General features: G+C 41.0%; 1 protein-coding gene across 1 annotated transcript in view; it reads left to right on the top strand.

Annotated features, from left to right (window-relative positions):
* The window catches only part of DNAJC27 (DnaJ heat shock protein family (Hsp40) member C27), a gene marked incomplete at its 5' end in the record, with an annotated part of 39,385 nt that extends 15,052 nt beyond the window's left edge, over window positions 1-24,333 (top strand). Inside the window, 5 exons of the mRNA XM_082852196.1 lie at window positions 9,388-9,552; window positions 10,189-10,311; window positions 16,229-16,389; window positions 20,131-20,320; window positions 24,246-24,333. Coding sequence (XP_082708322.1) covers window positions 9,388-9,552; window positions 10,189-10,311; window positions 16,229-16,389; window positions 20,131-20,263 — 582 coding nt within the window. The 3' untranslated portion in view covers window positions 20,264-20,320; window positions 24,246-24,333. The remainder of the gene's footprint in view (window positions 1-9,387; window positions 9,553-10,188; window positions 10,312-16,228; window positions 16,390-20,130; window positions 20,321-24,245) is intronic.
* Window positions 24,334-26,493: the final 2,160 nt, after the last annotated feature.

The raw sequence follows: 26,493 nt of genomic DNA, 5'->3' as shown, positions 1-26,493 counted from the left end.
GCTTCCCTTCGGAGCTTTACCTTAATGGATATCTGTTGGTCTTCTGTGCTGTCCCCTTAAATAGTGGTAGGAAATTTTGTTGCTAATGTTTCAAACACTTAGATAAGACATTTTAACCTTCAAAGGACTGTTGCTTTTTACTTTGTGCCTTAGCCCAGAATGTGAAAAGATAATTACATAGGTACAGGGACTTAGGAATTCAGAAATGAACCCTTCGTAGCAGTGTTCTAGAGCGATTTTCCAGTGCACTCCTCAGTCATGTGTGCTCTCTCCCCAGAAGAAGCGGAAGCAGCCTCACCTGGTTTACTTTCATCTGCTTATCAGTCCTAAGTAGTCTCAAAATCAGCCTCATGGCCTTTATCTTTTGTTTTTCCTTCTTTGGGTTTTTCATTTATTTCCTCCCTTCTGCTTGCTTTGGGTTTATTCTACTCTTCTTGTTCTAGGTTCTTGAGGTGGGAGCTTAGATTATGGATTTGAGACTTTCTTTTCTAATGTATGCATTTAGTATTAGAAATTCCCCTCTCAGTACTACGTAGCTGTATCCCACAAATTTTGATATGTTGTATTTTCATTTTCATCTCATTCATTCAGCTTTTTAAAAAAATTTCCCTTGAGATTTTCTGTTTGGCCTGTGGATTATTTAGAAGTGTGTTGTTTAGTTTCCAAGTGTTAGAAATTTTCCTGTTATCTTTCTGTTATTGATTTCTAGTTTGATTTCATTGTGATCAGAGAACACACTATATGATTTCAGTTTTTAAAAATTTGTTGAAGTTTCTTTTTCATGGCCCAGGACGTGGTCTATCTTGGTATATGTTACATGGGTGCTTGAAAAGAATGTATATTCTGCTACTGTTGGATAAAATGTTCTATAAATATTTATTAGAGCCTGTTGGTCAGTGGTGTTGTTGAGTTCTTTTATATCCTTGCTGATTTTCTGTTTAGTTCTGTCAGTTGCTAAAAGAGGGGTTTTGAAGTTTCCAACATTAATTGTGGATTTGTCTGTTTCTCCTTTTAGTTCTATTGATTTTTGCTTCACATATTTTGCAGCTCTCTTGTTTGGTGCATATACATTTAGGATTGCTGTGCCTTCATTATATAATTTTATTATTATATCCTGTCCCCCCTGTGTCTCTGGTAATTTTCTTTCTAATGTCTGTTTTATCTGATATTAATATAGACATTTCTGCTTTCCTTTGATTAGTATTTGCATGATACATCTTTTTCTATCCTTGCACTTTCAGCCTGCTTATATCATTATATTTGAAGTGATAAGACAATACATAGTTCAATCATGTTTTTTAATGTATTATGCCAATTTCTGTCCTTAGATCACCTACTCTTACGTAGTTATTGATATGTTAGCATTTAAGTTTATTATTTTTGTTTGTTTGTTTTCCATTTTTTTAAAAAATGAATTTATTTATTTATTTTTGGCTGCTTTGGGTCTTTGTTGCTGCCCGCGGGCTTTCTCTAGTTGTGGTGAGCGGAGGCTACTCTTCGTTGCGGTGCATGGGCTTCTCATTGTGGTGGCTTTTCCTGTTGTGGAACACGGGCTCTAGACACGCGGGCTTCAGTTGTTGTGGCACGTGGGCTCAGTAGTTGTGGCTTGTGAGCTCTAGAGCGCAGACTCAGTAGTTGTGGTGCACAGGCTTAGTTGCTCTGTGGCATGTGGGATCTTCCCGGACCAGGGCTCAAACCTGTCCCCTGCATTGGCAGGTGGATTCTTAACCACTGTGCCACCAGGGAAGCCCTTGTTTTCCATTTTTCATTTCTGTTTTCTTTTTCCTGCCTTCCTGTGGGTTACTTGAACACTTTTTGAATTCTATTTTGATTTGTCAAGCGGTTTTTTAATAAATTTATTTATTTTATTTTTGGCTGCATTGGGTCTTCGTTGCCGCGTGCAGGCTTTCTCTAGTTGTGGCGAGTGGGGGCTACTCTTCGTTGCGGTGTGTGGACGTCTCATTGCAGTGGCTTCTCTTGTTGTGGAGCACGGGCTCTAGGCACATGGGCTTCAGTAGTTGCGGCTTGTGGGTTAGTTGCTCCACGGCATGTGGGATCTTCCTGGACCAGGCATTGAACCCATGTTCCCTGCATTGGCTTGTGGATTCTTAACCACTGTGCTACCAGGGAAGCCCCTCTATAGTGTTTTTGAGTAAATCTTTCTGCATAGCTTTATTAGTGGATACTCTAGTTATTATATAAGTTATCACAGGCTACTGGTGGTGTTACTTTAACAGTTTCAGTGGAGTGTAGAAACTTTTCCTTCTTTTACGCCCCTTTATCCTCTCCCATTTATAATATAATTGTCTTAAATATTTTCTCTAAGTATATTAGAAGCACAACAGTGTTTAATTTTTGCTTAACTGTCAAACATAATTTAGAAAACTTAAGAGAGAAGGAAAGCATATTGAATTCACCTGTATTTTTACTTACTCTGTTCTTTCATCCTTTGTTATGTTCCAGGGTTCCTTCTTTTATCATTTCCTTTCTGTGTGGAGGACTCCTTTAGCCATTCTTTTAGTGTAGGTCTGCTGGCAACAGATTCTCTTAGTTTTCCTTGATTAAGAATGTTTTGATTTCTCCTTTGGCCCTGGAGAATTTTTTTTTTGCAGGTTATGGGATTCTGGTTTGCTATTGTTACCAAACCAAACTTGGGTCCACTCGCCTGTGCGCAGTAAATCCAATTCTACTGACAATAGGTTGTGGCGAAGGAAAGTACAGCAGTTATTGCAGGGTGCCAAGCAGGTAGTCCCGGACAGCTAATGCTGGAAAAAAAAACCCCGAGCTCCCTGAAGGATTTCAGCAAAGCATTTCTAAAAGCAAGGGCGCCCCCCTCCAATCCCCCCCCCCCACACACACAGGGTATGTGATCAGCTTGTGCACAATTCTCTGATTGGTTGATGGTGGGATAACAGGGCAGAATAATAGGAATTAACATTATCAATCCTTCGGCGCCAGTAGGTCTGGGGGCCTTTGTGCTCATGATCATCAAGTAATTAATTTCTTCCATTGGTGGTTTTAGCATCTGTAAAACAACTCAGGAATTGTGCATCAGATACTATTATCTAGGTACTTCAGAGAGGAGGTACAGCAGAGGATATGGGGGAGGGGTCTGTCCTGAAAAGTCCCCATGGTGTCCTGCTCGGTTACAATTTTTCTTTTTTTTCAACACTTGAAAAATAGTGTGCTTCTTTCCTCTGGCCTCATGGTTTCGGATGAAAAATCTGCTGTCATTTGAAATGGTTTTTTCCCCCATTTTTTTTTTTTAACATTGTCAATACTTTTTTGTATGAGATCAGGTCCATTTCATCTTAAACTTAGAAATTCCTGCCGTAAAATTGTTTCAACTCTGCATTTAAGAAAGAGCAGTTTTTTAAACATTGTATCTCATGGGAAAATAGTACATATCACAGAAAGCTTCCTACTTTGCTGTTTTCTCTAATTTCTCTTGAGCACCATGCAAAGTTATTTCATGTTATATGAGAATCATTTCTCCTCTTATGATAATATTCCTCTTCTCTACTTAGATTTCCTTATCATTTGCGGTTTTGAGGCCACCTCTTGTACTCACTGAGCCTCTTAATCCCCTGTAATTTCACCACTCTCAGGGAAGAAGTGGGGTTTCTGAGGAATGGGATATTTATTGGGAAGGTTAACTTATTTAGGTTCGGAGAGGTGTCATTTTTTTCTCTGACCGCTTTCATGATATTTTTCCTTTGTCTTTAATTTTTACAGGTTTAATTATGTCTTTTGGCATGGATTTCTTTGAGTTTTTCCTGTTTGGGGTTTTCTCAGCTTGAATCTGTAGGTTTATGCCTCCTGCCAAATTTGGGAAGTTTTCATCCATTATTTCTTTAAGTACTTTTCAGCCCCACCATGTTTCTCCTCTCCTTCCAGGACTCTGATCTTATTATAGTCTCACAGGTCCCTGAGGCTCTGTTTTTTTTCTTTTTTCTTTCTTTCTTTTTCTTTTCTTTCCTTATTTTAGTTTAGTTTCTCTCCGTTGTTCAGATTAGGTCATTATTGTTTGCCTTCCATTTCACTGATTCTTTCCACTGTCTCCTCCATTCTGCTCTTGAGCCCAACTATAATATTAGGCTTTTTATTTCATTCATTCTATTTTTCAGTAATTTATTTTTCTAAAATTTCCACTCAGCCTTTGCTTGAGTGGGTGGGAGTGGTGAGACAGAGCTTTTCTGAGGTGTCAGGCTGAAGTAGAGTGGTTATCATCTTTCCTGATCCTTCACTGAAGAGAGCAGGCTTTTGTTAGGCTTTTTATTGGTCTGTACCCATTGGCATTTCCAGGTTGTGCTTCTGCTCTAAGGTTTGGATACATGAGGCAAAAGAAAACCCAGGGAACTCACTGCTGTGTCATTCCTCAGGTCCTGAGGTACCTAGCTTGTCTGCCTTCTTCCTCCCACCTTCCAGAATCTTCTTTTTGTTTGTTCGTTTTGGGTTTTTTTGGTTTTTTCTTTGGTTTCTTTTGGCCGTGCCATGTGGCATGCGGGATCTTAGTTCCCCGAGCAGGGATTGAACCTGTGCTCCCTGCAGTGGAAGCGTGGAGTCTTAACTGCTGGACCGCCAGGGAAGTCTCTGTATGTTTTATATATAGCATCCTGGATTTTTACTTGTACTTAGCAGAAGGCATAGGGAAAAGCACATGTACTCCATCTTCCCACAGGAAACGTCACTTTTAATGGCTATATAATCTTCCATCTTGTGAATATACCCAAATATTTAGGTTAAATGAATTCCTTTCAAATGTGAAGCCTTACAGTGGATTAAATCAATTTTACAAGTGTAGAATATTGTCAGTGAAAAAGGAATGGAGCCTCTAGGTGACCAAAGTTTGACATAGATTCTAACTACCAGAAATGCTAACGTAAATCTTAGATTACACCAAAGTCATGTAAGTGGAAAGTTAGAAGACGCCTGAGAATTATGTGGTCCAGACTTCTGTCATTGTAGGATTTCTTTCTGTAGCATCCCTGATTGATGGCCATCATTCATTCACCAGATAACAGTATGCCAGTTTCTATGCTGCACACTGAAAATACACAGCCCCAGTTTTCATGACACATAATTATGTCAGAGAAGACACATAGTAAACAAAGGACAGAATGCTTGGGAGCATTTAATACCCACACCTAGCTTATCTGGAAGGTCAGGAAATCCTGTTGAAGGAAGCAACATCTAAACTGAGTCTTGATGGAGAAGTAAGAGTTATGTAGGTTGGTGGGAATCCAGGGACAGTCTAATACACAGGACAGTTTTGAGTGGTGCAGACTGTTAAGTTTGGAGAATGAGTATGTCTAATGATAGGGTCTCACTACTTCATGAGTTAATCTTTTACAGAGTTAAAATCTCTACATTAACAACTTCTCTGTCATGAAGGCTGCCTTCCTTTGAATTTGCTGCTGATTCTGGCCTTGTTTTTGAGGCAACATAGCCTGAGTCTGTGCTTCTACAAGAGAACCTTCCTAATATTTGTTAATCTGCACCTTTCCAGGTAAAACATTTTTTATTCCTGCCACAGCTAGACCAATCAGCATCCTGTGTGGATAACCTCTAGGTAGCTGATAGGGAGCTGAGAACTGAACACAACATTCCAGATATTGTCTAACTAGTGAAAAAGACTGAGCGTTCTGTTACTTCTATCATTGGACACTAGACTCTTATTAATGCAGCCCAAAATTGCAATAGCTATTTTTTAGCAGCTCACAAAAACAGAAGTATAATTAATAGAAGCACCTTGAAATCACCACTTCTGAAGTACCTTTTCTCCAAAATAGCCTTAATCTCTCCTTTTTGGTCAAGTATTTGCTCTCTGTAGCTCAAACCCTCCTATTTGACGAGACCAAAGCCATCATCTTCTTTCTAAGCCCTAAACTGACCAAAGTACACCTGTGCCCAGCACACACCTAGTGAGGCATCCACAGTGATTCTCAAGGTCCCTGGCTTCCTCAAATCCTTAGCGTCTGTCCTCCATTGAAGCTTCCATTGTCACCAGTCCGTTTGACAGTTTTACGCAAAGGGCCTGCTGAGAAAAGACAGTCTGCTTAGTGTGTCAGATAGCAATCTCGGAGGAAAGTGTCAGAGAGGGGACTCCCAAGAGAATGATGGCCTGTATTTTACCACGAGTCTTGCTTCCACTGGTGCACACAGCTGAATTCTGGGGTTTATTGGGATGAGTTAGTGCCGCTATTAAAACTTTCTGAGGCCTGAGTGATATTAAACTAACAGCTCTCTCTAACCTACAAGCTAGAAAGTTTGCCATCTCTGCTTTAAAATTAAATAATTCCAGGTCCCTTAGCATCCTATTTAATTAAACTTTGGATGCGGCAAGTCTGCCAGGACTACAGTAGAAAGCTGTTTGGGGAGGTAAGAATCATGGCACTCTAGGGACCACTGAGGCATCAACTTTGACCCTTCCATTTTACAGAAACTAAGGCTTGAGGTAATAAAGTCACTTACTCAAGATGACAGCTAGTTGCTGAACCCAGACTTGAACTTGAGTCCCTTGAAAGAGAAATCCATTGAGCTCATTTAATTCTCTTTTTACACACAAATCTCCCTCTGAACAGCATGATCTGATTTTGGAATTCTTTTCCCTTTTGGCCTCTACTTTTCTTCTCTACTATAGCACATTCAGCCATTTGATTATACAAATACTTATACCTGCTAGGCCCAGGGGGTGACACAAAGATATGTTCCTTCATGTCGCTTACAGTCTAGTGGGGAAGACAGCTGGATATGCTACTAACTATGAAACTAGACAGGAAGTGACATGAGTGCTATTAGAAGTACAGAATGCTGTGGTATTCCAGGGGACGTAGAGATTGCATTCTGTTTTGCAGGTGGAGGGGATTAGATGGTGAGAAAGGGGGAAGAAGAAGCTACATGAAAGATACAGCATTATAGCTAGATCTTAGAAAATGAAAGATGAAGAGGTATCCATTTCCAGGTGGAGTTAGGAAGGCGTAGGACAGGTTTGGGGAATGAGAGATTATCCAGTTTGAAGTACAGGGAACAGGAGAGGGATCAAGCTGGGAAGTTGGTGGAGGACTGATCAGACCCTGTTAATATCAATTAAAAGAGTTTGAACTTTGGAGGGTGGGCAGTAGGGAAACAATAAAGAATTTTTGAGCCAGGGCTTCAAAAAGATACATATGCACAATATATAACGTTGCTAGGGAGATTGCTTAGAAGACTCTTGCAGTTGTGCAGTCAAGAGATAATGTTGGCAATGAAAATGGAAAGGAAGTGACAGTGCAAGAAGCATGGCAGAGGCGGCTTCTACAGAACTGTTTGAATCTGCTGGGCAAAGGAAAAGAAGAGCAGCAGAGGCTAACACCAGGCTTTCAACCTGAGTGGCTCAGAGAGGGGTGTGCTGCTTTCATTAGAAGTTCAAGAGAAGGAAAAGTTTAGGAAGGAATGAATTGGAGGGTTTCCTGTTGTGCAGATGGAATCTGAGTTTCCAACAGGACATTCAGCTGGAGTCTAGAGCTCATTGGAAATGTGGGTCTAGAAGCTGATGAAAGGACTCAGCTTGGAGGTTCTCACAGTTGAAACCGCGCAAGTGGTTGATTTTGCTGAGTTGGGAGGAAGGATAACAAAGAAGGGACGAGGGCCCAGGACAGGGTTTGGAATTGTGGAGGCAGACTGGAGTGGGAGCAATGGAGAGAAGAGGAGTCGGTGGAAGAGAGATCAGTTAAGAACCGGGAGAATGTGGTGTGTGGGAGCCCAGGCAGCAGGAGTTTCTAGACAGAAGGGAAAACTCTATTTAACTCCTGCAGGAGGGCTAAGGGCCATGAGTACTGAGGGTAGAAGACACCTTCCTGGTCTTCATCACATTAAATTCGTTCCAATTTTGTTGGTTTTGATTTTAGGGGATAGCTTTCTATGTTTATATAAATTAAGAGGCACTTACATTCTTGGTCCAGGTGTCTCTCTATGCTCAGAAACCTATAGACACTTCATGCCAGACGTGTGAGAGATGTCTTCATTCTTACTACATATCCAGCGTGAGCCTGAGTACTTACTGGAATTTTCTGAGAAGAACATATAATACATGGCCTCTGTCAGGATTCTTACTGGAATTTTGGCCTGAAAACCCCAGTCTGTCAGTGTTGTTCCTTATCCGCCTAACCTGTCACGTTAGCGCCTCTACCACTTCATTGCGCCCTGTACTTCATACTGCCTCTTCCCAGAATTGAAGATATGCCCCAGATGTCAGTTGCCATTTTTTTTTTTAAAGGAACATTTATTTATTTATTTATGGCTGCGTTGGGTCTTCATTGCTGTGCGCGGGCTTTCTCTAGTTGCGGCGAGCGGGGGCTACTCTTCGTTGCAGTGCATGGGCTTCTCATTGCGGTGGCTTCTCTTGTTGTGGAGTACAGGCTCTGGGCACGCGCGCTTCAGTTGTGGCATGTGGGATCTAGAAACACAGGCTCAGTAGTTGTGGCACACGGGCTTAGTTGCTCCACGGCATGTGGGACCTTCCCGGACCAGGGCGCAAACCCATGTCCCCTGCATTGGCAGGCAGATTCTTAACCACTGCACCACCAGGGAAGTCCTCAGTTGCCATTTTTAATAAGAACATCAAAGGAGGACAGTCAGAATGAATGCAAGGAAGGAAAGGAGAAGGTACTGATACACATTGTTTTCTAGGCACTATTTAGTTGCTCTGCCTTCATTATCTCATTTAATCCTCATAATAACCCTGTGAAGTAAGTAGTGTTATCCCCATTTTACAGATGAGGAAACTGAGATGCAGAGAGGTTATGTGACTTGCCCAAGATCACACAACTAGTAAGTAAGTGTAAACCCAGATCTGACTCCAGAGCCCATGCTCTTTTCCACTGCATCACACAGACACTCAGAGTTTGGAGTTCTAGAGTTGCTATAGAGACCCAAGAGTCATAGGGAGGTTCTGCCTAGCATCCTGGGGGAAGCCAGCTTTGGGATGTGATATATAAATGGCTGTACCTACTGCTGATACTTGTGTCATTTTTTGCCTTAAGTTCTTTTTAATTATTCATTCACCTTCCTAGTTCTCCTTAAGAAGAATGCTATATAATTTGCGTTCTTCTAAAGGCCTACTAACAACAGTGAAAGATTGATCGCCTCTGGGGAGTGGAACTGGAGGTGAGGAGGGGTGGGGCAGGAGGCCGTCAGTTCCATCACAAGTCCTTCTATACTAAGAGACTTTTAAAATTATTATTATGTTACTTTGATTTTATAAAAAGCCCTCCAAAGGCCAGTAGTAACAATTAGAAAACACTATGAATACACAAAAGAACACACTTTGCTAAGTCAATGACTGTGAGATATACTTTTATAAAATCATAATACCTACATTTTGTGCACCTGTTCTTTTATGTAAAGGTTCGTAATGAGTTTTACAAGGACACACAGGGTGTGATACTGGTCTATGATGTTGGGCAGAAAGATTCCTTTGATGCCCTTGATGCATGGCTGGCAGAAATGAAGCAAGATCTTGGACCTCATGGAAACATGGAAAATATTGTATTTGCAGTGTGTGCCAACAAGGTAACTGCTTTGGAAATGGTGTGCTTAACTTTCTAGGTTCATTATGGGAAGAGTGTGGCTGAGTTTTGGGGAATAAATAAAAAGAAAAAAATTCTGCAATCTGTAATACAGGAATCAACAGCTTTTCAAAACAAAGGTCCCTAAAACAAAAACAATTAAAAAATAAAGCCTGGCATATCAGGATTTTTATCCTTTTTTTTTCACTGGTGCCATACTTGGGGAGGATATTGGTGACTGAGCAGGAGAGGTGGAGCCTAATAATAACACTCTGACCTGATTGGAGGAGGAGAAGCAATTAGGTGAAATGTGGACTGTGGAAAGGTGTGAAGGGCAGACCATGGCCCTCAGGCGTGGCAGATGTGATGAAGCCAGCTTTCACAGAGGTGAGCAGCAGCAGTGTTCTCAAAGGAGAATGCTGGTATCAGGCACTTGTGGTTTCGCCACAGAAAATCAGTCCACATTCAATATAAGTAATTTTTTAATCTTTTTTGTTCCTGATAATTTTATATGCTAGTGCTGGGGTTCACTTAAGAAGAGTTTTTGCCTCAGCAAAGGATTGACAGAGACCTACTGGGCCTGTGCTAGTGGGACAAGGTTGGAATCTTCTCTGCCCCTGCCCCCAACTTTTAATTTCAGATCGACTGTGCTAAGCACCGCTGTGTTGATGAAAGTGAAGGACGTCTTTGGGCTGAAAGCAAAGGGTTCCTGTACTTCGAAACTTCGGCTCAAACTGGAGAAGGAATCAGTGAGATGTTCCAGGTAACCTGGCATTTTATTGTTTTAGAGTTTGTGTCAAGGCTGACCATACCAAATTTTAGTGTAAATTATGAGAAGCAAAATAGTAATAGGAATTTCTCATTAGAATAAGCTTTCTTTTCCGAAGCTAGTAAGAAAGAAAGAATGGGAGAGAGAGGGAGAGAATGAGTGTGTGTGTATGTGTGATATTTGTCTGCTGTCTGTTTTAGACCAGATCTGGCTGCTCATCAGAACTACCTGGGGAAATTCTTCAAAATACAAATTGCTGGGCTCCAGACCTACCGGAAGCTTAATGTTTTGATGGAGCTGAGGAACCTGTATTTTGAAAAATCTCTGTAAGTGATCCTGATGATCGTCCAGTTTAACAACACTTATTATATACTTACTTAAATGGGACAAAGATTTTCTTTAAAACCACCTTTGGTTACATTTGTATGCATAATCAAATGAAGGCATTACTTTGGCAAAATTGCCTTGCCATAGCTAATATAATCCTATATCGTAGCCCATGAGGGTACAGTTAGAGACCAGGAGACCATCATTGCAGAATCCAGCCAGTCATACGTAAAAGTTCGGTCTCACCAATCATGTAGGCAATAGAAGGATGGACTAACATGGCAACCTGAATAGATGGTCATTTTTTAGAATTTAATAATCTAGAATAATTTTAAGGGGGGAGACTACCTAAACAACAAATTATAGTCAACTCCTTTTTTAAAAAAGATTTTTTTCTTTTTAAAAAAAGGAATTAATTTTTGGCTGCTTTGGGTCTTTGTTGCTACGTGCGGGCTTTCTGTAGTTGTGGTGAGTGGGGACTACTCTTTGAGGTGCTTGGGCTTCTTATTGCGGTAGCTTCTCTTGTGGAGCATGGGCTCTAGGCATGCGGGCTTCAGTAGTTGTGGCTTGTGGGCTCTAGAGCGCAGGCTCAGTAGTGGCGCTGGGGCTTAGTTGCTTCATGGCGTGTGGGATCTTCCCGGACCAGGGCTCAAACCCATGTCCCCTGCATTGGCAGGCAGATTCTTTTTTTTTTTAGGTAAGAAGTGGATTTTATTTATTTATTTATTTACTTATTTATTTATTTTTGGACTGTGTTGGGCCTTCATTGCTGTGCGCAGGCTTTCTCTAGTTGTAGCAAGTGGGGGTTACTCTTTGTTGCGGTGCGCAGGCTTCTCATTGTGGTGGCTTCTCTTGTTGCAGAGCATGGGCTCTAGGTGTGCAGGCTTCAGCAGTTGTAGCACACAGGTTCAGTAGTTGTGGCACACGGGCCCTAGAGCACATGGGCTTCAGTAGTTGCTGCACGTGGGCTCAGTAGTTGCGGCTCGCGGGCTCTAGGGCGTGCGGGCTTCAGTAGTTGTGGCTCGCAGGTTCTAGAGTGTAGGCTCAGTAGTTGTGGCGCACAGGCTTAGTTACTCTGCAGCATGTGGGATATTCCCGCACTAGGGATCGAACCCATGTCCCCTGCGTTGGCAGGCATATTCTTAACCACTGCGCCACCAGGGAAGTCCTAAAGTAGATTTATTTAGAGAGAAGCACTCTCCACAGACAGAGTGTGGGCCATCTCAGAAGGTGAGAGTGGCCTTGGGAGAAACACACTTCACAGATAGAGTGTGGGCCATCTCAGAAGGTGAGAAAGGCTGGCAGGCAGATTCCTAACCACTATGCCACCAGGGAAGTTCAGTCAACTCTTAATTATAGATACATTCAAAAGTAAGTGGTGGCATGAATAATGCATTTTTTCTTATGAATATATCTGATATTTTGGGAATTTTTAGCATTTCAAATAATGTAGCTATACTATAAAGAGTTGTTCTTAATTATCAAGTGGGATTTTATTTAATCTTTTGTGCTGAATTTCCTTCTAACAAGATGTCACCCCTTCTACTAGAAGACAGGTTTTATCCTTGGCTGACAGGCTGAATTGGGCATCAGTAGCGTCTATTTCAAGACCAAATAAGGTTGATATTGGTTTGCCACTTTTCTATTCTTTTGAATACATAGACTATATAGGTACATAGTTTGTACCTATATGTATGCAATCATGATACTTAACCATTTAAATTAAATTAACCAATTAAACTTCTGGAGAAGTTTACATGCTTCACTCATATGAGACTCTTAACAATGTGTGGCAGGTATCATTCTCATTTCAGATATGAGGACATCAAAGAGTAGTAGTGATTTGTCCAAGAGGTGTAAATAACTGTTAGAGATTAACTTTCTTTCAGCACTTTGAAGACACTGGTTCATTCTCTTCTGGCCTCTGTTGTGTCCCATGAGATGTTAGCACCTGTTCTTACTCTTACTCCTTTATATATAATGTGTCCTTTTTTTCCTCCAGCTACTTTCAAGAGTTTACCTTTGATTTTCAGCAGTTGTGCTATGTGCCTAGGTGTGGTTCTCTGTATTTATCTTACTTGGGGTTTGTTGATTTTCTTGGATTGGTAAGCAGGTGTTTTTCATCAAATATGGGAAGTTTTTTTTTAAACCGTTATTTCTTCCAATTTTTGGGGGCCCTATTTTCACTCTCTTTTCCTTCTGGGACTCCAATTACGTATATATTAGACCATTTTGTTTTTTCCCACAGTCCTTGAGACTATTTTTCTTCCATTATCCTCTGTTTTTCAGATTGCATAGTCTCTATTGATCTGATTTCAATCTGCTGTTAAATCTACCAAGTGAAGTTTTCAATTCACTACTTTTCAGTTGTAGAATTTGCATTTGGTTCTTTTGTGTAGTTCCAGTTCTTTGCTGAGATTCTCTGTTTACTCATTTTGAACATATTTTTCTTTATCTCTTTGAAATAGTGATAATAGCAGCTTTACAGTCTTTGTCCAGTATCTGAACCATCTTGGGTTCAGTTTCTATGGCTGCTTTTTTCTTGACTATGGATCACATTGTTGTTTCTTTGTACGAGTAGTGATTTTTGATTTAACACCAGACACTGTAGACAATACATTATAGAGACTCTAGATTTGTTTATTTGCCTCAGAAGAATGTTGGTTTTGTTTCAGCAGGCAGTTCAGTTATTGGCAGATTACATTGAACTTGTGTAGGTTTGACTTTTTGCTTTAATAGCAAGGATCTGAAGGAAACCCAAAGTGTTTCCCAAGCCCTTCTATTTGGCAGGACTCAGCCTGCAAATTCTGTCCCCCTTGCAGATCTTGTCGTTCTTAGTTTTAGGTTTTGTTAGAATGAATCTAACTCCTAAGGCAAAGCCTTTCTGTGGTGTCTCAGCTAGATGCTAGGGGTATTAATGAGATGTTAAGGCAGTCTCTCTCCTCTGACAAGGCCAAATTCTGGTGTCCCCAGGATGGCTCTTCCCCTTAGTAGTCAGTTGCCACCACTAGCCAGTTCTGTTCTCAACCCCTTAGTAGCTATTATCTGATAAGCCTCAGGTGATCTCATCCTATGTATTAATAGCCTAGCCCTCAGCTACAAACTAGTAGGGAACCCTCACATGGACTTCTGGGGCCCAACTCTGCACAATTCCCTCCTATCCAAGGCCCTGCTCCACAGAGTCTAGCCACTTCAGCATCCTCAAGCTCTCACCTCTACCTCCTTAGCTCAATGGGACTTTGTCTCTGCTCAGACTCTGGCTTTCTGTGACAGGGTCAGGAAATGGACTCCAGGTAGAAGACCAAGGAGCAGTCTTGCACTTGCTGTTGTCCACTACCTGAAAAGAGTTACCTCATATATTTGTTCACTTTTATAGTAGTTTATGGCAGGAGGTTCAGTCCAGTACCCAGTACTCCAACATGGCTGGCACTCAGACAAGGAATTTGAACAGACTTTTGACTTCAGTTCTAGCATTCTCTGTATCACCACAGCTAGCCTTCTATAACATTATGTGTTATGAGTAAATGCTTGTGCCCTCAGAAATCTGTGAGTGTTTATATTTTAGGTTAACTTACAGACTAGAAGAAAACCTTATTGATACGTAACACAAGCAAACATTTGTGAACTATGATCCCTTTTAGGTTGCTTTTATTTTTTTAGATTAATCTTGGGTAGAACTAATGGATAGTCTTTAAAAAAAAAAGGGTAACAGAGTATAATAAACTATTCTGTAAGTACTTAGAAGTAGTGCATTCCTGCTGGTTCAATTTAATCAATACTTTCTTTGTTTCCTATATATTTAATAGACACTTTATGTCAGGAAGGAACTTGGTTTTATCTTACACTGTTAACACAGAGCAGTATTAAGATAGACTAAAACTAAGTTAACACTTCTCTTGTCTTGGTATCTAACGGCTTTTCCTTTGACACCCCTTTTCACATGTCAAGGCTTCTTGTTTAGGTTGCCAAATTGATTAGCTAATACTGGAGATAAGAAAGAGGAGTCAAAGAGAAGGATAAAAGTTTTAGATGATAATAGGCACCATAGAAATATCTGGAAAAAAAAGAGGAAGAGATTAAAAAAGAAATGGAGGGAGGAGGAGATAAGTCAATTTAAAAGCAGCCATAGTGTATTAAATTAGTCTTTTGAGTGAAGTTATTCGACAACAATAATAGTGCATAGAGCATGAAATATGAGCATGATCAAAAATAGTTTTCACTTTGAAAAACATTATAAAAATAGGAAAAGAATATGAACAGTTTACAGAACAAGAAAAGACTGATAAGCAAATGAAAAGATACTCAATTTCGCTTATAATTAAAGAAATGAAATAAAAACTGTGAGATACACATCAGCTTGGCAAAAGTGAAGATGTATGATAATGCCCAATGTTGACAAGGGTGTGGGGAAATAGGCACTCCCATACACAGTGATGGGAGTATAAACTGGTATAGCCTTTTTGTATGAAAGTTGTCAAAATCAAAAAGTAAAATGCACGTACACTTTTATTCAGTAGTTATTCTTGTAGGAATTTATCCAAAAGCAGTATTCCCACAAGTGTGCAGAGATATATACACATAAAAAAATATTCACTAAAGCACTGTTTGTGAAAAAACCTAGAAACAATTGACCTGTCCAAGAATAGGGAGTTGGTTAAATAAATTATGGTATAGTCACACAGTAGAATACTGAACTGTCATCTAAAAGGAGGAATTGGGGAGGGGAGGGTAAGCTGGGACGAGGTGAGAGAGTGGCATGGACATATATACACTACCAAATGTAAAATAGATAGCTAGTGGGAGGCAGCCGCATAGCACAGGGATATCAGCTCGGTGCTTGGTGACCACCTATAGGGGTGGGACAGGGAGAGTGGAAGGGAGACGCAAGAGGGAGGGGATATGGGGATATATGTATACATATAGCTGATTCACTTTATTATACAGCAGAGACTAACACAACATTGTAAAGCAATTATACTCCAATAAAGATGTAAAAGAAAAAGCTAGACGAAAGAAGGAAGAAAGTGTCTATATGCAGCTAGAGAAAGGTTCCAAGATTTATTATTATGTGAAAAAAAAGTGCAAGGTGCTAAGCAGTGTGTTTAATCTGCTCTCTTTTATGTAAATGCTTAGGGTTTGGATGTGTGTATGGACTGGGTACTGATAGAAAATTATTCTGGAAGGATGCTGAAATAATATGTTAACAATGGTTACCTCAAGGAGAGGAACTTGAGGGGTAGGGAGACAGTTTTCATTTTACACTTTTTCCTACTATTTGAATTTTTCTAACAATATTCATGTACTAGTTTTTAATTTCAAGTGTGGTTATCTGAGAGTAGGATTATAAGCCATTGAAATTTTATTCCTTATCCTTACTGTGTGCTTAAATATATATATATATATATATATATATATACACATATATGTATGTATAGTATGAAAGAAAAAAATCTTCCAAAGTACGTTTGCTTTATTGTGAATTTTAAGTTACTGGAATATATTAAAATTCTTTAAGTTGATGGTTAGAAGGAATTCCTATTTTCTCAAAATCAGTTCTCCTCTGGGATGTGTTTTCTTTTTGCAGACCTTTTATGTATCCATAGTTGATTTATGTGAAAACGGCGGGAAACGTCCTATCACAAATAGCAGTGCTAGTTTCACCAAAGAACAAGCAGACAGCATTCGCAGAATTCGAAATAGTAAAGATAGTTGGGACATGTTGGGAGTCAAACCTGGGGCCTCAAGGTAAGCAGTGCTCTCAGATATTAGTGCTGCCTTCTGTTATAGAAAAAGACTCAATCATCGGAATTATAGTGTGATATCTTCTTGTAATTGGCTAGAAATATGAAGATGTGTGGAAATATCTTAGATTACTTAATAATGCTCCTTCACTGAATTAAGTGAATACCAAAGGGAGAAAACAGAGGGCACAACTGCTTAATGTGGGAACTATGTGGTTTGTATATTATATAAGTACCTTCTGAAATTATATGCTCTGCTTTTGTTGACTAAGAGCCTTGAAGCTAATGTAACCTCAAAAGAAAAAAAAAGAGAATTCTTAAATCATAGAATTTTAGAGAAGGAAAGAGTGTTAGCAATCAAACATTTCATTTCATAGGTGGGAAAACTGGGATTCAGTGAGACTAAAAACAGAGTCAAGGACCTCAGGAGTTAGTGGTAGAATTGGTTCTTGACCCTGAGCACTGTGTGTCTGCCTGTCTCTGTTTCTTTCTGTCTCTGTCAAAAATCCTGCTAGTTCCTCGTCTGTGTGTGTTGGTATTAAATTATTTTATTTTATCCAAAATAATTATTTGAGGGCTTCCCTGGTGGCGCAGTGGTTGAGAGTCCGCCTGCCGATGCAGGGGACACGGGTTCGTGCCCCAGTCCGGGAAGATCCCATATGCCGCGGAGCGGCTAGGCCCGTGAGCCATGGCCGCTGAGCCTGCACGTCCGTAGCCTGTGCTCCGCAATGGGAGAGGCCACAACAGTGAGAGGGCTGTGTAAAAAAACAAAAAACAAAATAATTATTTGGGAGAAAAAGAAATACAATCACTACTCTTTGTGAAAGAATAAATCATTATCCAGCATGATTATATAACTTTTCCCCCCAGTTTTATTGAAATATAAATGATATACAGTACTGTATGAGTTTAAGGTGTACAGCATAATGATTTGACTTACATATATTGTGAAATGATGACCACAGTAAGTTTAATTAACATCTGCCATCTCATATCGATACCAAAAAAAAATGTTTTTTCCTTGTGATTAGAACTCTTGGAATCTACTCTCTTACAACTTTCGATTGTTATGTAACTTTTAATGCTATAATAATACTGTCACTATACATATTATTAGAGTTCTCAGACCTTTTTATTTTGCACTATAGCTTTCCTCCCCTTTCTACTTTTTCACCTTGATTCCCACAAAAGAAAAAGTAGCTCTTGAAATCGCCTTGTCAGCGTCAACAGCATTAAGCATCTCCTCCATTTTGGTCTCATAGCATATCTTTGAGTCCAGAAGGAAAGAGGGGGGGGAAAAGGGAGACAGTTATTGGTCTCCCTGGACTTGCCAGGCATTACTGAGGAGCTGTTAAACACCTGAAGGAATTCAGATGACCTCATAGCACAAAATTAATTGGTGGCTTTTAAATGTCTTTTTAGACTTCCATAGTCACATCCTAAATTCTTCCATTTCATCTCCAAGGGATATTGGCTCTATAACTAAGAAACTATTACTTACTAATTAACTTAGAACAATAATCATTAGGGAAAAAGAAACTTTTGGTTTCTTACTTATTCATTGTGGTTAACTGGAATCTCCCAAAATTTACAGGACCTCCATAATTTCCATATCCTTAACCAATATAACATGTTCTTTTCTTACCTTTGTTCTTCTGGGTCTATCAAACTAATTTGTATGGCATGAGCACGTTTGGGCAAAACCTAAAAACATTTATTTTATTTTATCTTTTAAATACACCTTTATTTTATTTTTTGGCCATGCCGTGCGGCATGCGGGATCTTAGTTCCCCGACCAGGGATCGAACCCGTGCCCCCTGCAATGGAAGCATGGAGTCTTAACCACTAGACTGCCAGGGAATTCCCTAAAAACATTTTTTTTAAGTTATAGAGAGTTTTAATGTTTGTTCAGTGCTATGTTTACTATTCTTGAATTTTAAGAAAAATCTTCGGTTGAATTAATATATTTTTTACACACCTGACTCAGCCTTGTTTCTCTAAAATTTTCCTTGAAAGTTTCTCCTGCTATCCAGAATTCTTGAAAGGTATCAGGCCTAACCACTAACCCCATATGGACATGTTTCCTCGGGCAGCAGAGTGGCTAGAGGGGCCCAACCCAAGACTCACTCATGGGAAAGAGAGAGGATGCTGTTACTGCCTCAAGGACAGAGAGTCTTTTAGGAAGAATGGGATTCTTATTAGCTAATATCGAAATTATCTATGTAGAAAAGCTACATGCAAGGTAAAACAAGAAAATTCAGAAGGACTCCTCTAAGATCAGAAAGCAGAAAAAGCCTTAGAACGTATGCCTACGACATGGACAGCTGTTAACATAGCCCTATGACCTCAGTCTCCCCAAGCTGACACGTAAGATATCACATATAATATGTAACATTCAAGTAGAAAAATATACAATGCAAAGTGAGTATACAAACAAACATGATCAGATATCAGATCCAAGACATCAAAGACCGTCTCCCTGATTTGAAGAGCCAGACTAGAAGTCCTTCTGATAAAGAATAAAGGAGATTTGGGGAAGCACCAAATCCAGGCTTATAAGTTAACAAGAACCTTGAATTACAAAAGGAATTCAAAAGGGAAGTGGGAAATAAAACCATCTGGTAGAGACAGAGCCAGACTCTCACCAGGGGAGTGGCTGGGCACTTGAAAGCCTCTCAGAGGCCTGACACCTGAGGATATGAAGAGCGGGGAGAATTGCAGGGCCCGGTGGCCTCCAGCCCCCACCCCAGCAGTCCCTGCTCCTTAGAGGTTTCTCCTGGGGCTTCCTGGTCTTTGGTGAAACACTGATCGTACTGCTCCTTTCCTCTCTAGATAACGGTACATTCTCTCTTGTTTCTTCTTTGGTCGCAGGGAGCTCACACTCTCAGGTACCCCTTTCCGGTGGCTCTTTCTTGGTCAGCGGTGCCACCATCCTCCCCGAGGCCTTAGAGTCCCCATGACCCTGGAACTCATTTCAGCCCTTTTTCTCATGTCTTCTCCACCCCTATACCCAGCTCATCATCTGCTTCTGCCAGGACTTTGTTTCTGTTATCTCTTTTGCCTTCCCTTGTTGGCTTCCACAGACACCTTAATCTAAACCCTTGTATTCATGCTTGGGTTATTGTAACAACCTCCTACCTGTCTCCTAACTTCCAAAAACAGCTTTCCCAGCACCGTTTTGTCATGAAACACCTACTGTTAAAAATCCAACTTTTTTGTTGTTTTGCCTTCAAGGCCCTTCACTTACTGACCCCTGCTCCCTGGCCAACTTTGTTTCTTGTTACTTCCTAGTGCAGTTTCCTCCTGGAACTGCATGCGGGCTCCGGCTCCCTTCCTGGCCTCTGCCGGTTCTCTCCCTGCTGCTCTGTATTCCCCACCACTGTGTCAATCCCTGAACCCAACCTTCTTCCAGAACCCTCCTCCAGGGGGCCTGCCCTGATGGCCCCTGTCCTCATTGCTTCCGTCGGCAAGTGCCGAGGGCCTGTGAAGTGCCGAGTACTGTTTTCATCTGATCATGTTTGTTTGTATACTCACTTTGCATTGTATATTTTTCTACTTGAATGTTACATATTATTTGTGCATTGTTTGTTTCCTAGTCCTTTAGTCCCGCCTTTGAGAAAGGGTAACATTTATTTGGGATATGCTTACTGTAAGAGATATTATGGTATCCAAACAGCTAAAATGCAGTGGGTGGAGGGTGGGGGCTGACCTCGATACTGACATAGAGCTTTGCCTTTCCTCGTAGAGATGAAGTCAATAAAGCATATCGGAAACTTGCTGTGCTGCTTCACCCTGACAAGTGTGTAGCACCTGGTAGTGAAGATGCCTTCAAAGCCGTTGTGAATGCCCGAACAGCCCTCCTGAAAAACATCAAATAGAAAGTAGAAAAAAAAAGACAAGTGTGGGCCTCGAGTCCAAACAGACTTTCCCTAGAGGTAAAGTAGCCAACATGGGTTTTTCCTCCACAAAATCTTACAGCTCTTTTCACTCATGTGCTGTCATTTGTAAATCAGTAATTCGGGTGCCTGTTACCATGCCATAGACATTTTGCAGAGATGAAGTGAAGAGAACCAAGCGCCACTTATACACTACCATTCATTTCCTACTTCTGAATGATGTAAGAGTTTTTTCTCATGAGTTTGTTAGCTCTGTCAGTGTAGCATCCCTTAGGCAGTTTGCTCAGGAAAGTCCATGAGGTTTCTGGAAGGAGGATAGGAGGATCCTTTCACCTTTTCTTTTTAAAAAAATTCATCATCAGAGAAGAAAATGGAAGCAGACATAGCAGAATCCCTGAAAGTGTGGTGACCTCACAAGCAAGTTGCCCCTTTTACAGTGAGTTTCTTAGGTAGTATTTTAAGCGTCAATCTATAGTTAATGAACTCTTGGCGGCCCTTTGGAAGTGAAACGAGGTGATACATTCTGAACTGAGCAGCCCTTTTGTGACGTTCACTGTTCCCCTTCTCCAGCCACCAGGGGGAGAGACCAGCCAGTCCTAAGAGAGCAAAGACAGTGACGGCGGCCGCAAGTTCTGGTACACTGGCTGCTGCTAGTCCTGCCCCTGAATCTGAGGCCTCTCCCTGGCCGTGGAAGTGGGTGCTGGTAGCTCTAGGGAGCATCATTGCCTAGGAATCAGGAGTCAGACTCCAAGACAGTAGTGCCTGCAGGTCACACTAGATTGAGCACACATGCCTAGAGGGCACGGCTGGCCTGGCTCGGGCATGTTTGATGCCCTAGGAGAGCCTCCATATGAGGCTTGTGCCTTCTTTGTTTCTACATTACGTTCTGCATCACAGCAGGTGGGAAAGGCAGGGGTGCCGGGTCTCCTCTTCACTTCCTCATCAGCGTTAGTTCCCTCTCTCTTCCCTCTTCTCTTCCTGTCCACATCTGCCGCCATTTCTCTTTTCTTGAATCCGTGCCTTCCGGCTCTTGACTCCTCCATCCTCCTGTGCAGCCTTCACCTGGGCCTGACTGACCAGAGACAAGTGTGGATCCTTCGGGTGGTGGACAGAGAGATCTTAAGCCTGTGTGAGAAGAACCTCTGTTACTTTTGCTTGGGTTACAAATTTCTGATTAGTAATATTTTTAAGCTACAGATTATGAAAATTAATTTCACATAGAGAAATACATTCTCCTGCTGTAGTATCTTCCTCAGTATCCAAGGGATGGATGAAGGTCAAGTGTGAGGACCAGCCTTTCTTCCAGAGCTTACAGAGCCAGTGCCACTGCTTGGCTCGTCACACCATCACTCTCATGTTACTCAGATTTTTAGCTGTGACCAGGCTGCACTAATAGGGGCTTTAAAGTATATAAAACACTACTGTCTGTGAATTTTAAACAGCTATTCCTATTGGTCGCCAAGGAGCATTCACCTTACCCCGGAGAAGAAAAGCTGCTCCCGTTTAATTCAAGCCCACTGCAGCCTTCTGGGCTCTTCCCTGCTCCAGAGCAGCTTTGCTTCGTGTGGCTGCCCTTGCGCTGCACTGAGCTGGTCGTCAGGAAACCAGAGCATTGTTTTCTAGTATGAATTTTCATCTCGGTGATATTGAATGCTTTTTTTTTTCTATAAGTTGAGATACGAGTATGATTTCTTGTGGGGTTTAGCTCTGGGCCTGTAGAACTCCAGCCCAAAGTTCTTCGGGGCCTAAATCTTGCTTAAGGCCTTCATCATGCCTAAAGTAATTAAACATAGATCTGTTCTTACAGCAGGACTTAGGAGGGCCATGTTTATGAGGGACTGTGCATGGTGGTGTCAGCCCAAATTGACATGACAGGTCACTGAGTATGTGGCCCTGGGTAAAACCTGGTGCCAGTTTTCATCACTGTTATTAAACACTAGATTGGTCGCCTTGTTCAACTACATGGTGCAGATGAGCAATTACAGCAGAGAGAGTTCTTTAGTGCTTCCATTCATATCCTTATATAATGAGTGACTTGTTGAAATTTAGCCTGATCTTGATTCGTAGGTCTTGAGACTCAGTTCCCAGCACCTTGATTATTAATGTTAAGGATGGCCATGTACTACTTCATTTATGTAAAAGAAAGTTAAGCTTCAGGGTCCTAGAATTTTTCTGATTTCCATAATCCTTGAGTAGAATATCAAGAAGTAATGAAGCCTGATCTGCAATGAAAAGTAACTTCATACAAAATTTTACAGACCTCTGTGCATTAATTTAAATTCTTGGTGCAAATATGTACTTTGTAGTTCAACCTTATTAAAATTCTTCAGCCAGTTAGGATTGCACAAGACATCAGTGAGAGTAATAACTAGCAGAATAATTTCAATGGCTAGAAAAATTTTTATAGAAAGTCATGTTTTTCGAAAAAGAATAAAAAGTTCGAACAGCTATTATTCAAGAAAAGCCATTTCTTCTGCATCTGAGTCACCAAAAATGAACACTTATAAAACTTGTTAGAAATACCTGCAGGCTTTTGAAATTAATTGTCCAACCTACCTAAGAACTTTAAAATATACCCTCCTTTTGTTCCTCTGTTCCTCTTTCCTGCCTCCTTTTGAATTGATATTCTCAACTGTCAACATTTCTTTTACTTCAGCATTGTCATTTTATTTCTTCACATAAATGTGTGCCCAGTAAAGTCCAGACTTGGGGGTATTGTGGTGCTACCCAAGATAAATTGCTATAACTCTGTAGATTGCACTCTCATCTTGAAGGCTCACATTTACCTCAGGAAACTCACTCTAGTATAGTTTTTTTTTGCAATGAATTCTCAACTGGTAAATATTTCTTTATACAGATAAACTAGTACATAATTCACTGTTCGCTAAATGAGCCACAGATAAGGCAGCTAAATTCCTGAAAGAAAGCCAGAGTAAGTGGGCAGCCCCTGTAAGCTCTGAATCAGTAATGAGGTAGCTGTTCCTCATAAAACAATGACAGAATCTCGAGGGGGAGGGAGGTATTTCGGTCTCAAGTTCGAAAGGGTAGGGCCGTGCGCACATTGACTTTGACAGGAACAGTGCCTGTCCTATAAGCAATTTCAGTGGGCCCTGGGATGTCACTCCCTCTCCACCACACTCCGTGTAGCTCACTCTGAGTCTGCCAGCGTTTTTGTAAAACTTTTGCAGAGGAATTTAGCCGTGAAATACAGCTAACCACCTTCCATTGCAAGTTTTGCAAAGTGAAGAGGGGTTCATATTTCTCATGATTGGTACTTAGCACAATTGTAAGAGACAGTTAATACTGTTTATACGTTGGTTTTTCCATTAAGCATTTCCAGAGAAGACGAAAGCTTAAACTTGTGGTGTGGGTAAGTTAGATTATGTCTGACAAGCAGTGCAATAGGAAGCTGTGCAATAAAGGCCATGTTGGTGAAATGACTCGCTGGAAAGTTGTACAGTTTGGGTGAGCTTCCTGCATCAGTGGCCTGCAGGGTGGTCTGCCCTTGGGCCGGGAATGCACAGTCTCTAAAGAAACCCTTTGCTCTTACGAAGTAATTGACATACTTGCTTTCTGTTGAACTAACGGAAAATGTTAAATCTAACAGCTGTTTATGTCTTGTATAGAGAGTGTCATATGTATTTAAGTTGTGTATTTTTATAAAGTAAAGGCAAATGCCAAACACCGGTCTGTGGGCTGCACTTATTTGTTGAGATACTGGTCCTTAATGTAGAACATGCTAGTCTAGAAGCCAATCCAGTTCCTTACCAACTGAGATCATAGATAAGACAACTTGCTTTAGTTGACAGTGGGTAAAGTGGAGGAAATTTTATTCACTGGTCCCTCAGGCTAACCTTAATTAAATTGTGATGAAAGTGTTTTGATCTCTTAAAGAAAGATACTAATATTATGTGTGCCTTTTTAATTCAAATGAAACTATTGTTATCTCATTTTAATAATGCAGATCTTGGCTGAATAACTTAATAATTCAGCTAACTAGTCCCTGGACAACAAGAATCCTTAAGTAACAGACTATTGTGAACCCAAATTTGAAAGTGAAAGCCTTGTAGGGCCAACCCACAGAAGGCGGTCTATCTCTGAAAACTTCAAACAAGAGCTTTAATTTTCATTATGAATGACATTCGTTATCACCTGAGAATGCCCACCACTCTTTTGGGGAACTGCTCTACCCTCTCCATACTGCTAACGTGTTCTAAAGGGGAGCTGCCACATCCTCCTATGACCCGCCCTCCTCCCTGGTCACAGAGATTGGCCCAAGAGATGGGAATGTCACCCAAGCTGAACCAATTGGCATCCCTCCCTGGGATCTTTCTAATTGGATCTAGGAAAACAAACTTCTTCTCAGGAGAGGAAGATAGGAGGAGTCCTGCTGATGCTGGCAACCTTGATTCCAAACTCATAGAAAAAATTTGAGAGAATGAAACAGACATTCAGAAAGAGTCAGAGTCCTGATGGCTAAGACTTTCCTTCTAGTCCCCTGAGATCCCCTGAACTGGTTGTTCTTCAAGCCCATCAGCCACCCCAGAATCCTTCTAATAAATCTCCACTCCTCTCTTTTCTGCTTAAGTTTCCTGGAGTTTGTTTTCTGTTACTTGCAACTAAAAGAATATTAGAAAATAATAGACATTAAGGATCATGAGCAGGGATGAGAAAGCTATGGTCTGTAGACTGGTACAGTACTTGATAAGTATATTATGACATGTTATATATTAAAATATATCCAAGTACTTGGTGTTTTCAACTAAAGTCTTGGGCTATGTTTTTTTTTTTTTTAATTTATTTATTTTTGGCTGTGTTGGGTCTTCGTTGCTGCGCGTGGGCTTTCTCTAGTTGCGGCGAGCGGGGGCTACTCTTCGTTACGGTGCGCGGGCTACTCTTCGTTACGGTGCGCGGGCTTCTCATTGAGGTGGCTTCTCTCGTGGTGGAGCACGGGCTTCAGTAGTTGCGGCACATGGGCTCAGTAGTTGTGGCTCACGGGCTCTAGAGCACAGGCTCAGTAGTTGTGGCACACGGGCTTAGTTGCTCCGCAGCATGTGGGATCTTCCCAGACCAGGGATTGAACCCGTGTCCCCTGCGTTGGCAGGCGGATTCTCAACCACTGTGCCGCCAGGGAGGCCCTTGGACTATGTTTTAAACCAATAATAACCAATTGTAAACTGAGAAGAAAAATTAGGTTTATTCATTTTGTTTCAGAATCAATTTAAGATGCACAATTTTATCTAGCTTTTTTGTTTCCATTTGACCCATTGTCTATCAGGGGCACTTCTAATATCTTAAATTTCTTTTTTTTAAAAAAATTAGTTAATTAATTAATTTATTTATTTTTGACTACGTTGGGTCTTCATTGCTGCACGTGGGCTTTCTCTAGTTGCGGCGAGCGGGGGCTACTCTTCATTGCAGTGGCTTCTTTTGTTGCGGAGCATGCGCTCTAGGCACGCGGGCTTCAGTAGTTGTGGCATGTGGGCTTGGTAGTTGTGGCATGAGGGCTCAGTAGTTGTGGCTCGCGGGCTGTAGAGTGCAGGCTTAGTAGTTGTGGCGCACGGGCTTAGCTGCTCCACGGCATGTGGGATCTTCCTGGACCAGGGCTCAAACCCGTGTCCCCTGCATTGGCAGGTGGATTCCTAACCCCTGCACCAGCAGGTAAGTCCCATAATATCTTAAATTTCTAATCAAACTTCGTTGTTAAAATATTCATTCACCATGCATTTATTGAGTACCTACTATGTGCCAGGCTCTGTTCTAGGCACTGGGGATGTAACAGAGCACAGAACCAACAAAAGTCCCTGCCCTGTGGAGCTTACATTCTTGTCATTGTTGTTTTTCATTTGTGAAGTTTTGAAGAAGTTTATTTTTTCCTGTAGGTTTATTTCTGAAGAGGCAGATTTGCATTTTTTGACGGCTCTTCAAGATACGCAGTTTTGCAATTAATACTCTGATTGCTACTACATACTAAAGATCATGTAGGTTGTTAAAATGCTATATTAATTTTTTTCTTGAGAACTTAACCATTATCATTATACAAAGTTGTTTTTCCTGTTGGCCTGGAGGAAATAGTACTAGACTTAAGGAGTTTCTTTATATACGTTTTATATTAATAATTAAAATAGTAATATATCCTTCCACAGCAGTTCATAAGGTTGTGTTCATTTGGAGGGGAAAGTATCTAGAATCTCAGTTGTTGTCTTAGTTAA

Source organism: Leucopleurus acutus, assembly GCF_964270905.1.
Source record: "Leucopleurus acutus genome assembly, chromosome: 12".
NCBI classification, from domain to species: Eukaryota; Metazoa; Chordata; class Mammalia; order Artiodactyla; family Delphinidae; genus Leucopleurus; species Leucopleurus acutus.
The sequence above is the reverse complement of the archived record's forward strand: the minus strand, read 5'-3'. Positions and strand labels throughout refer to the sequence as shown.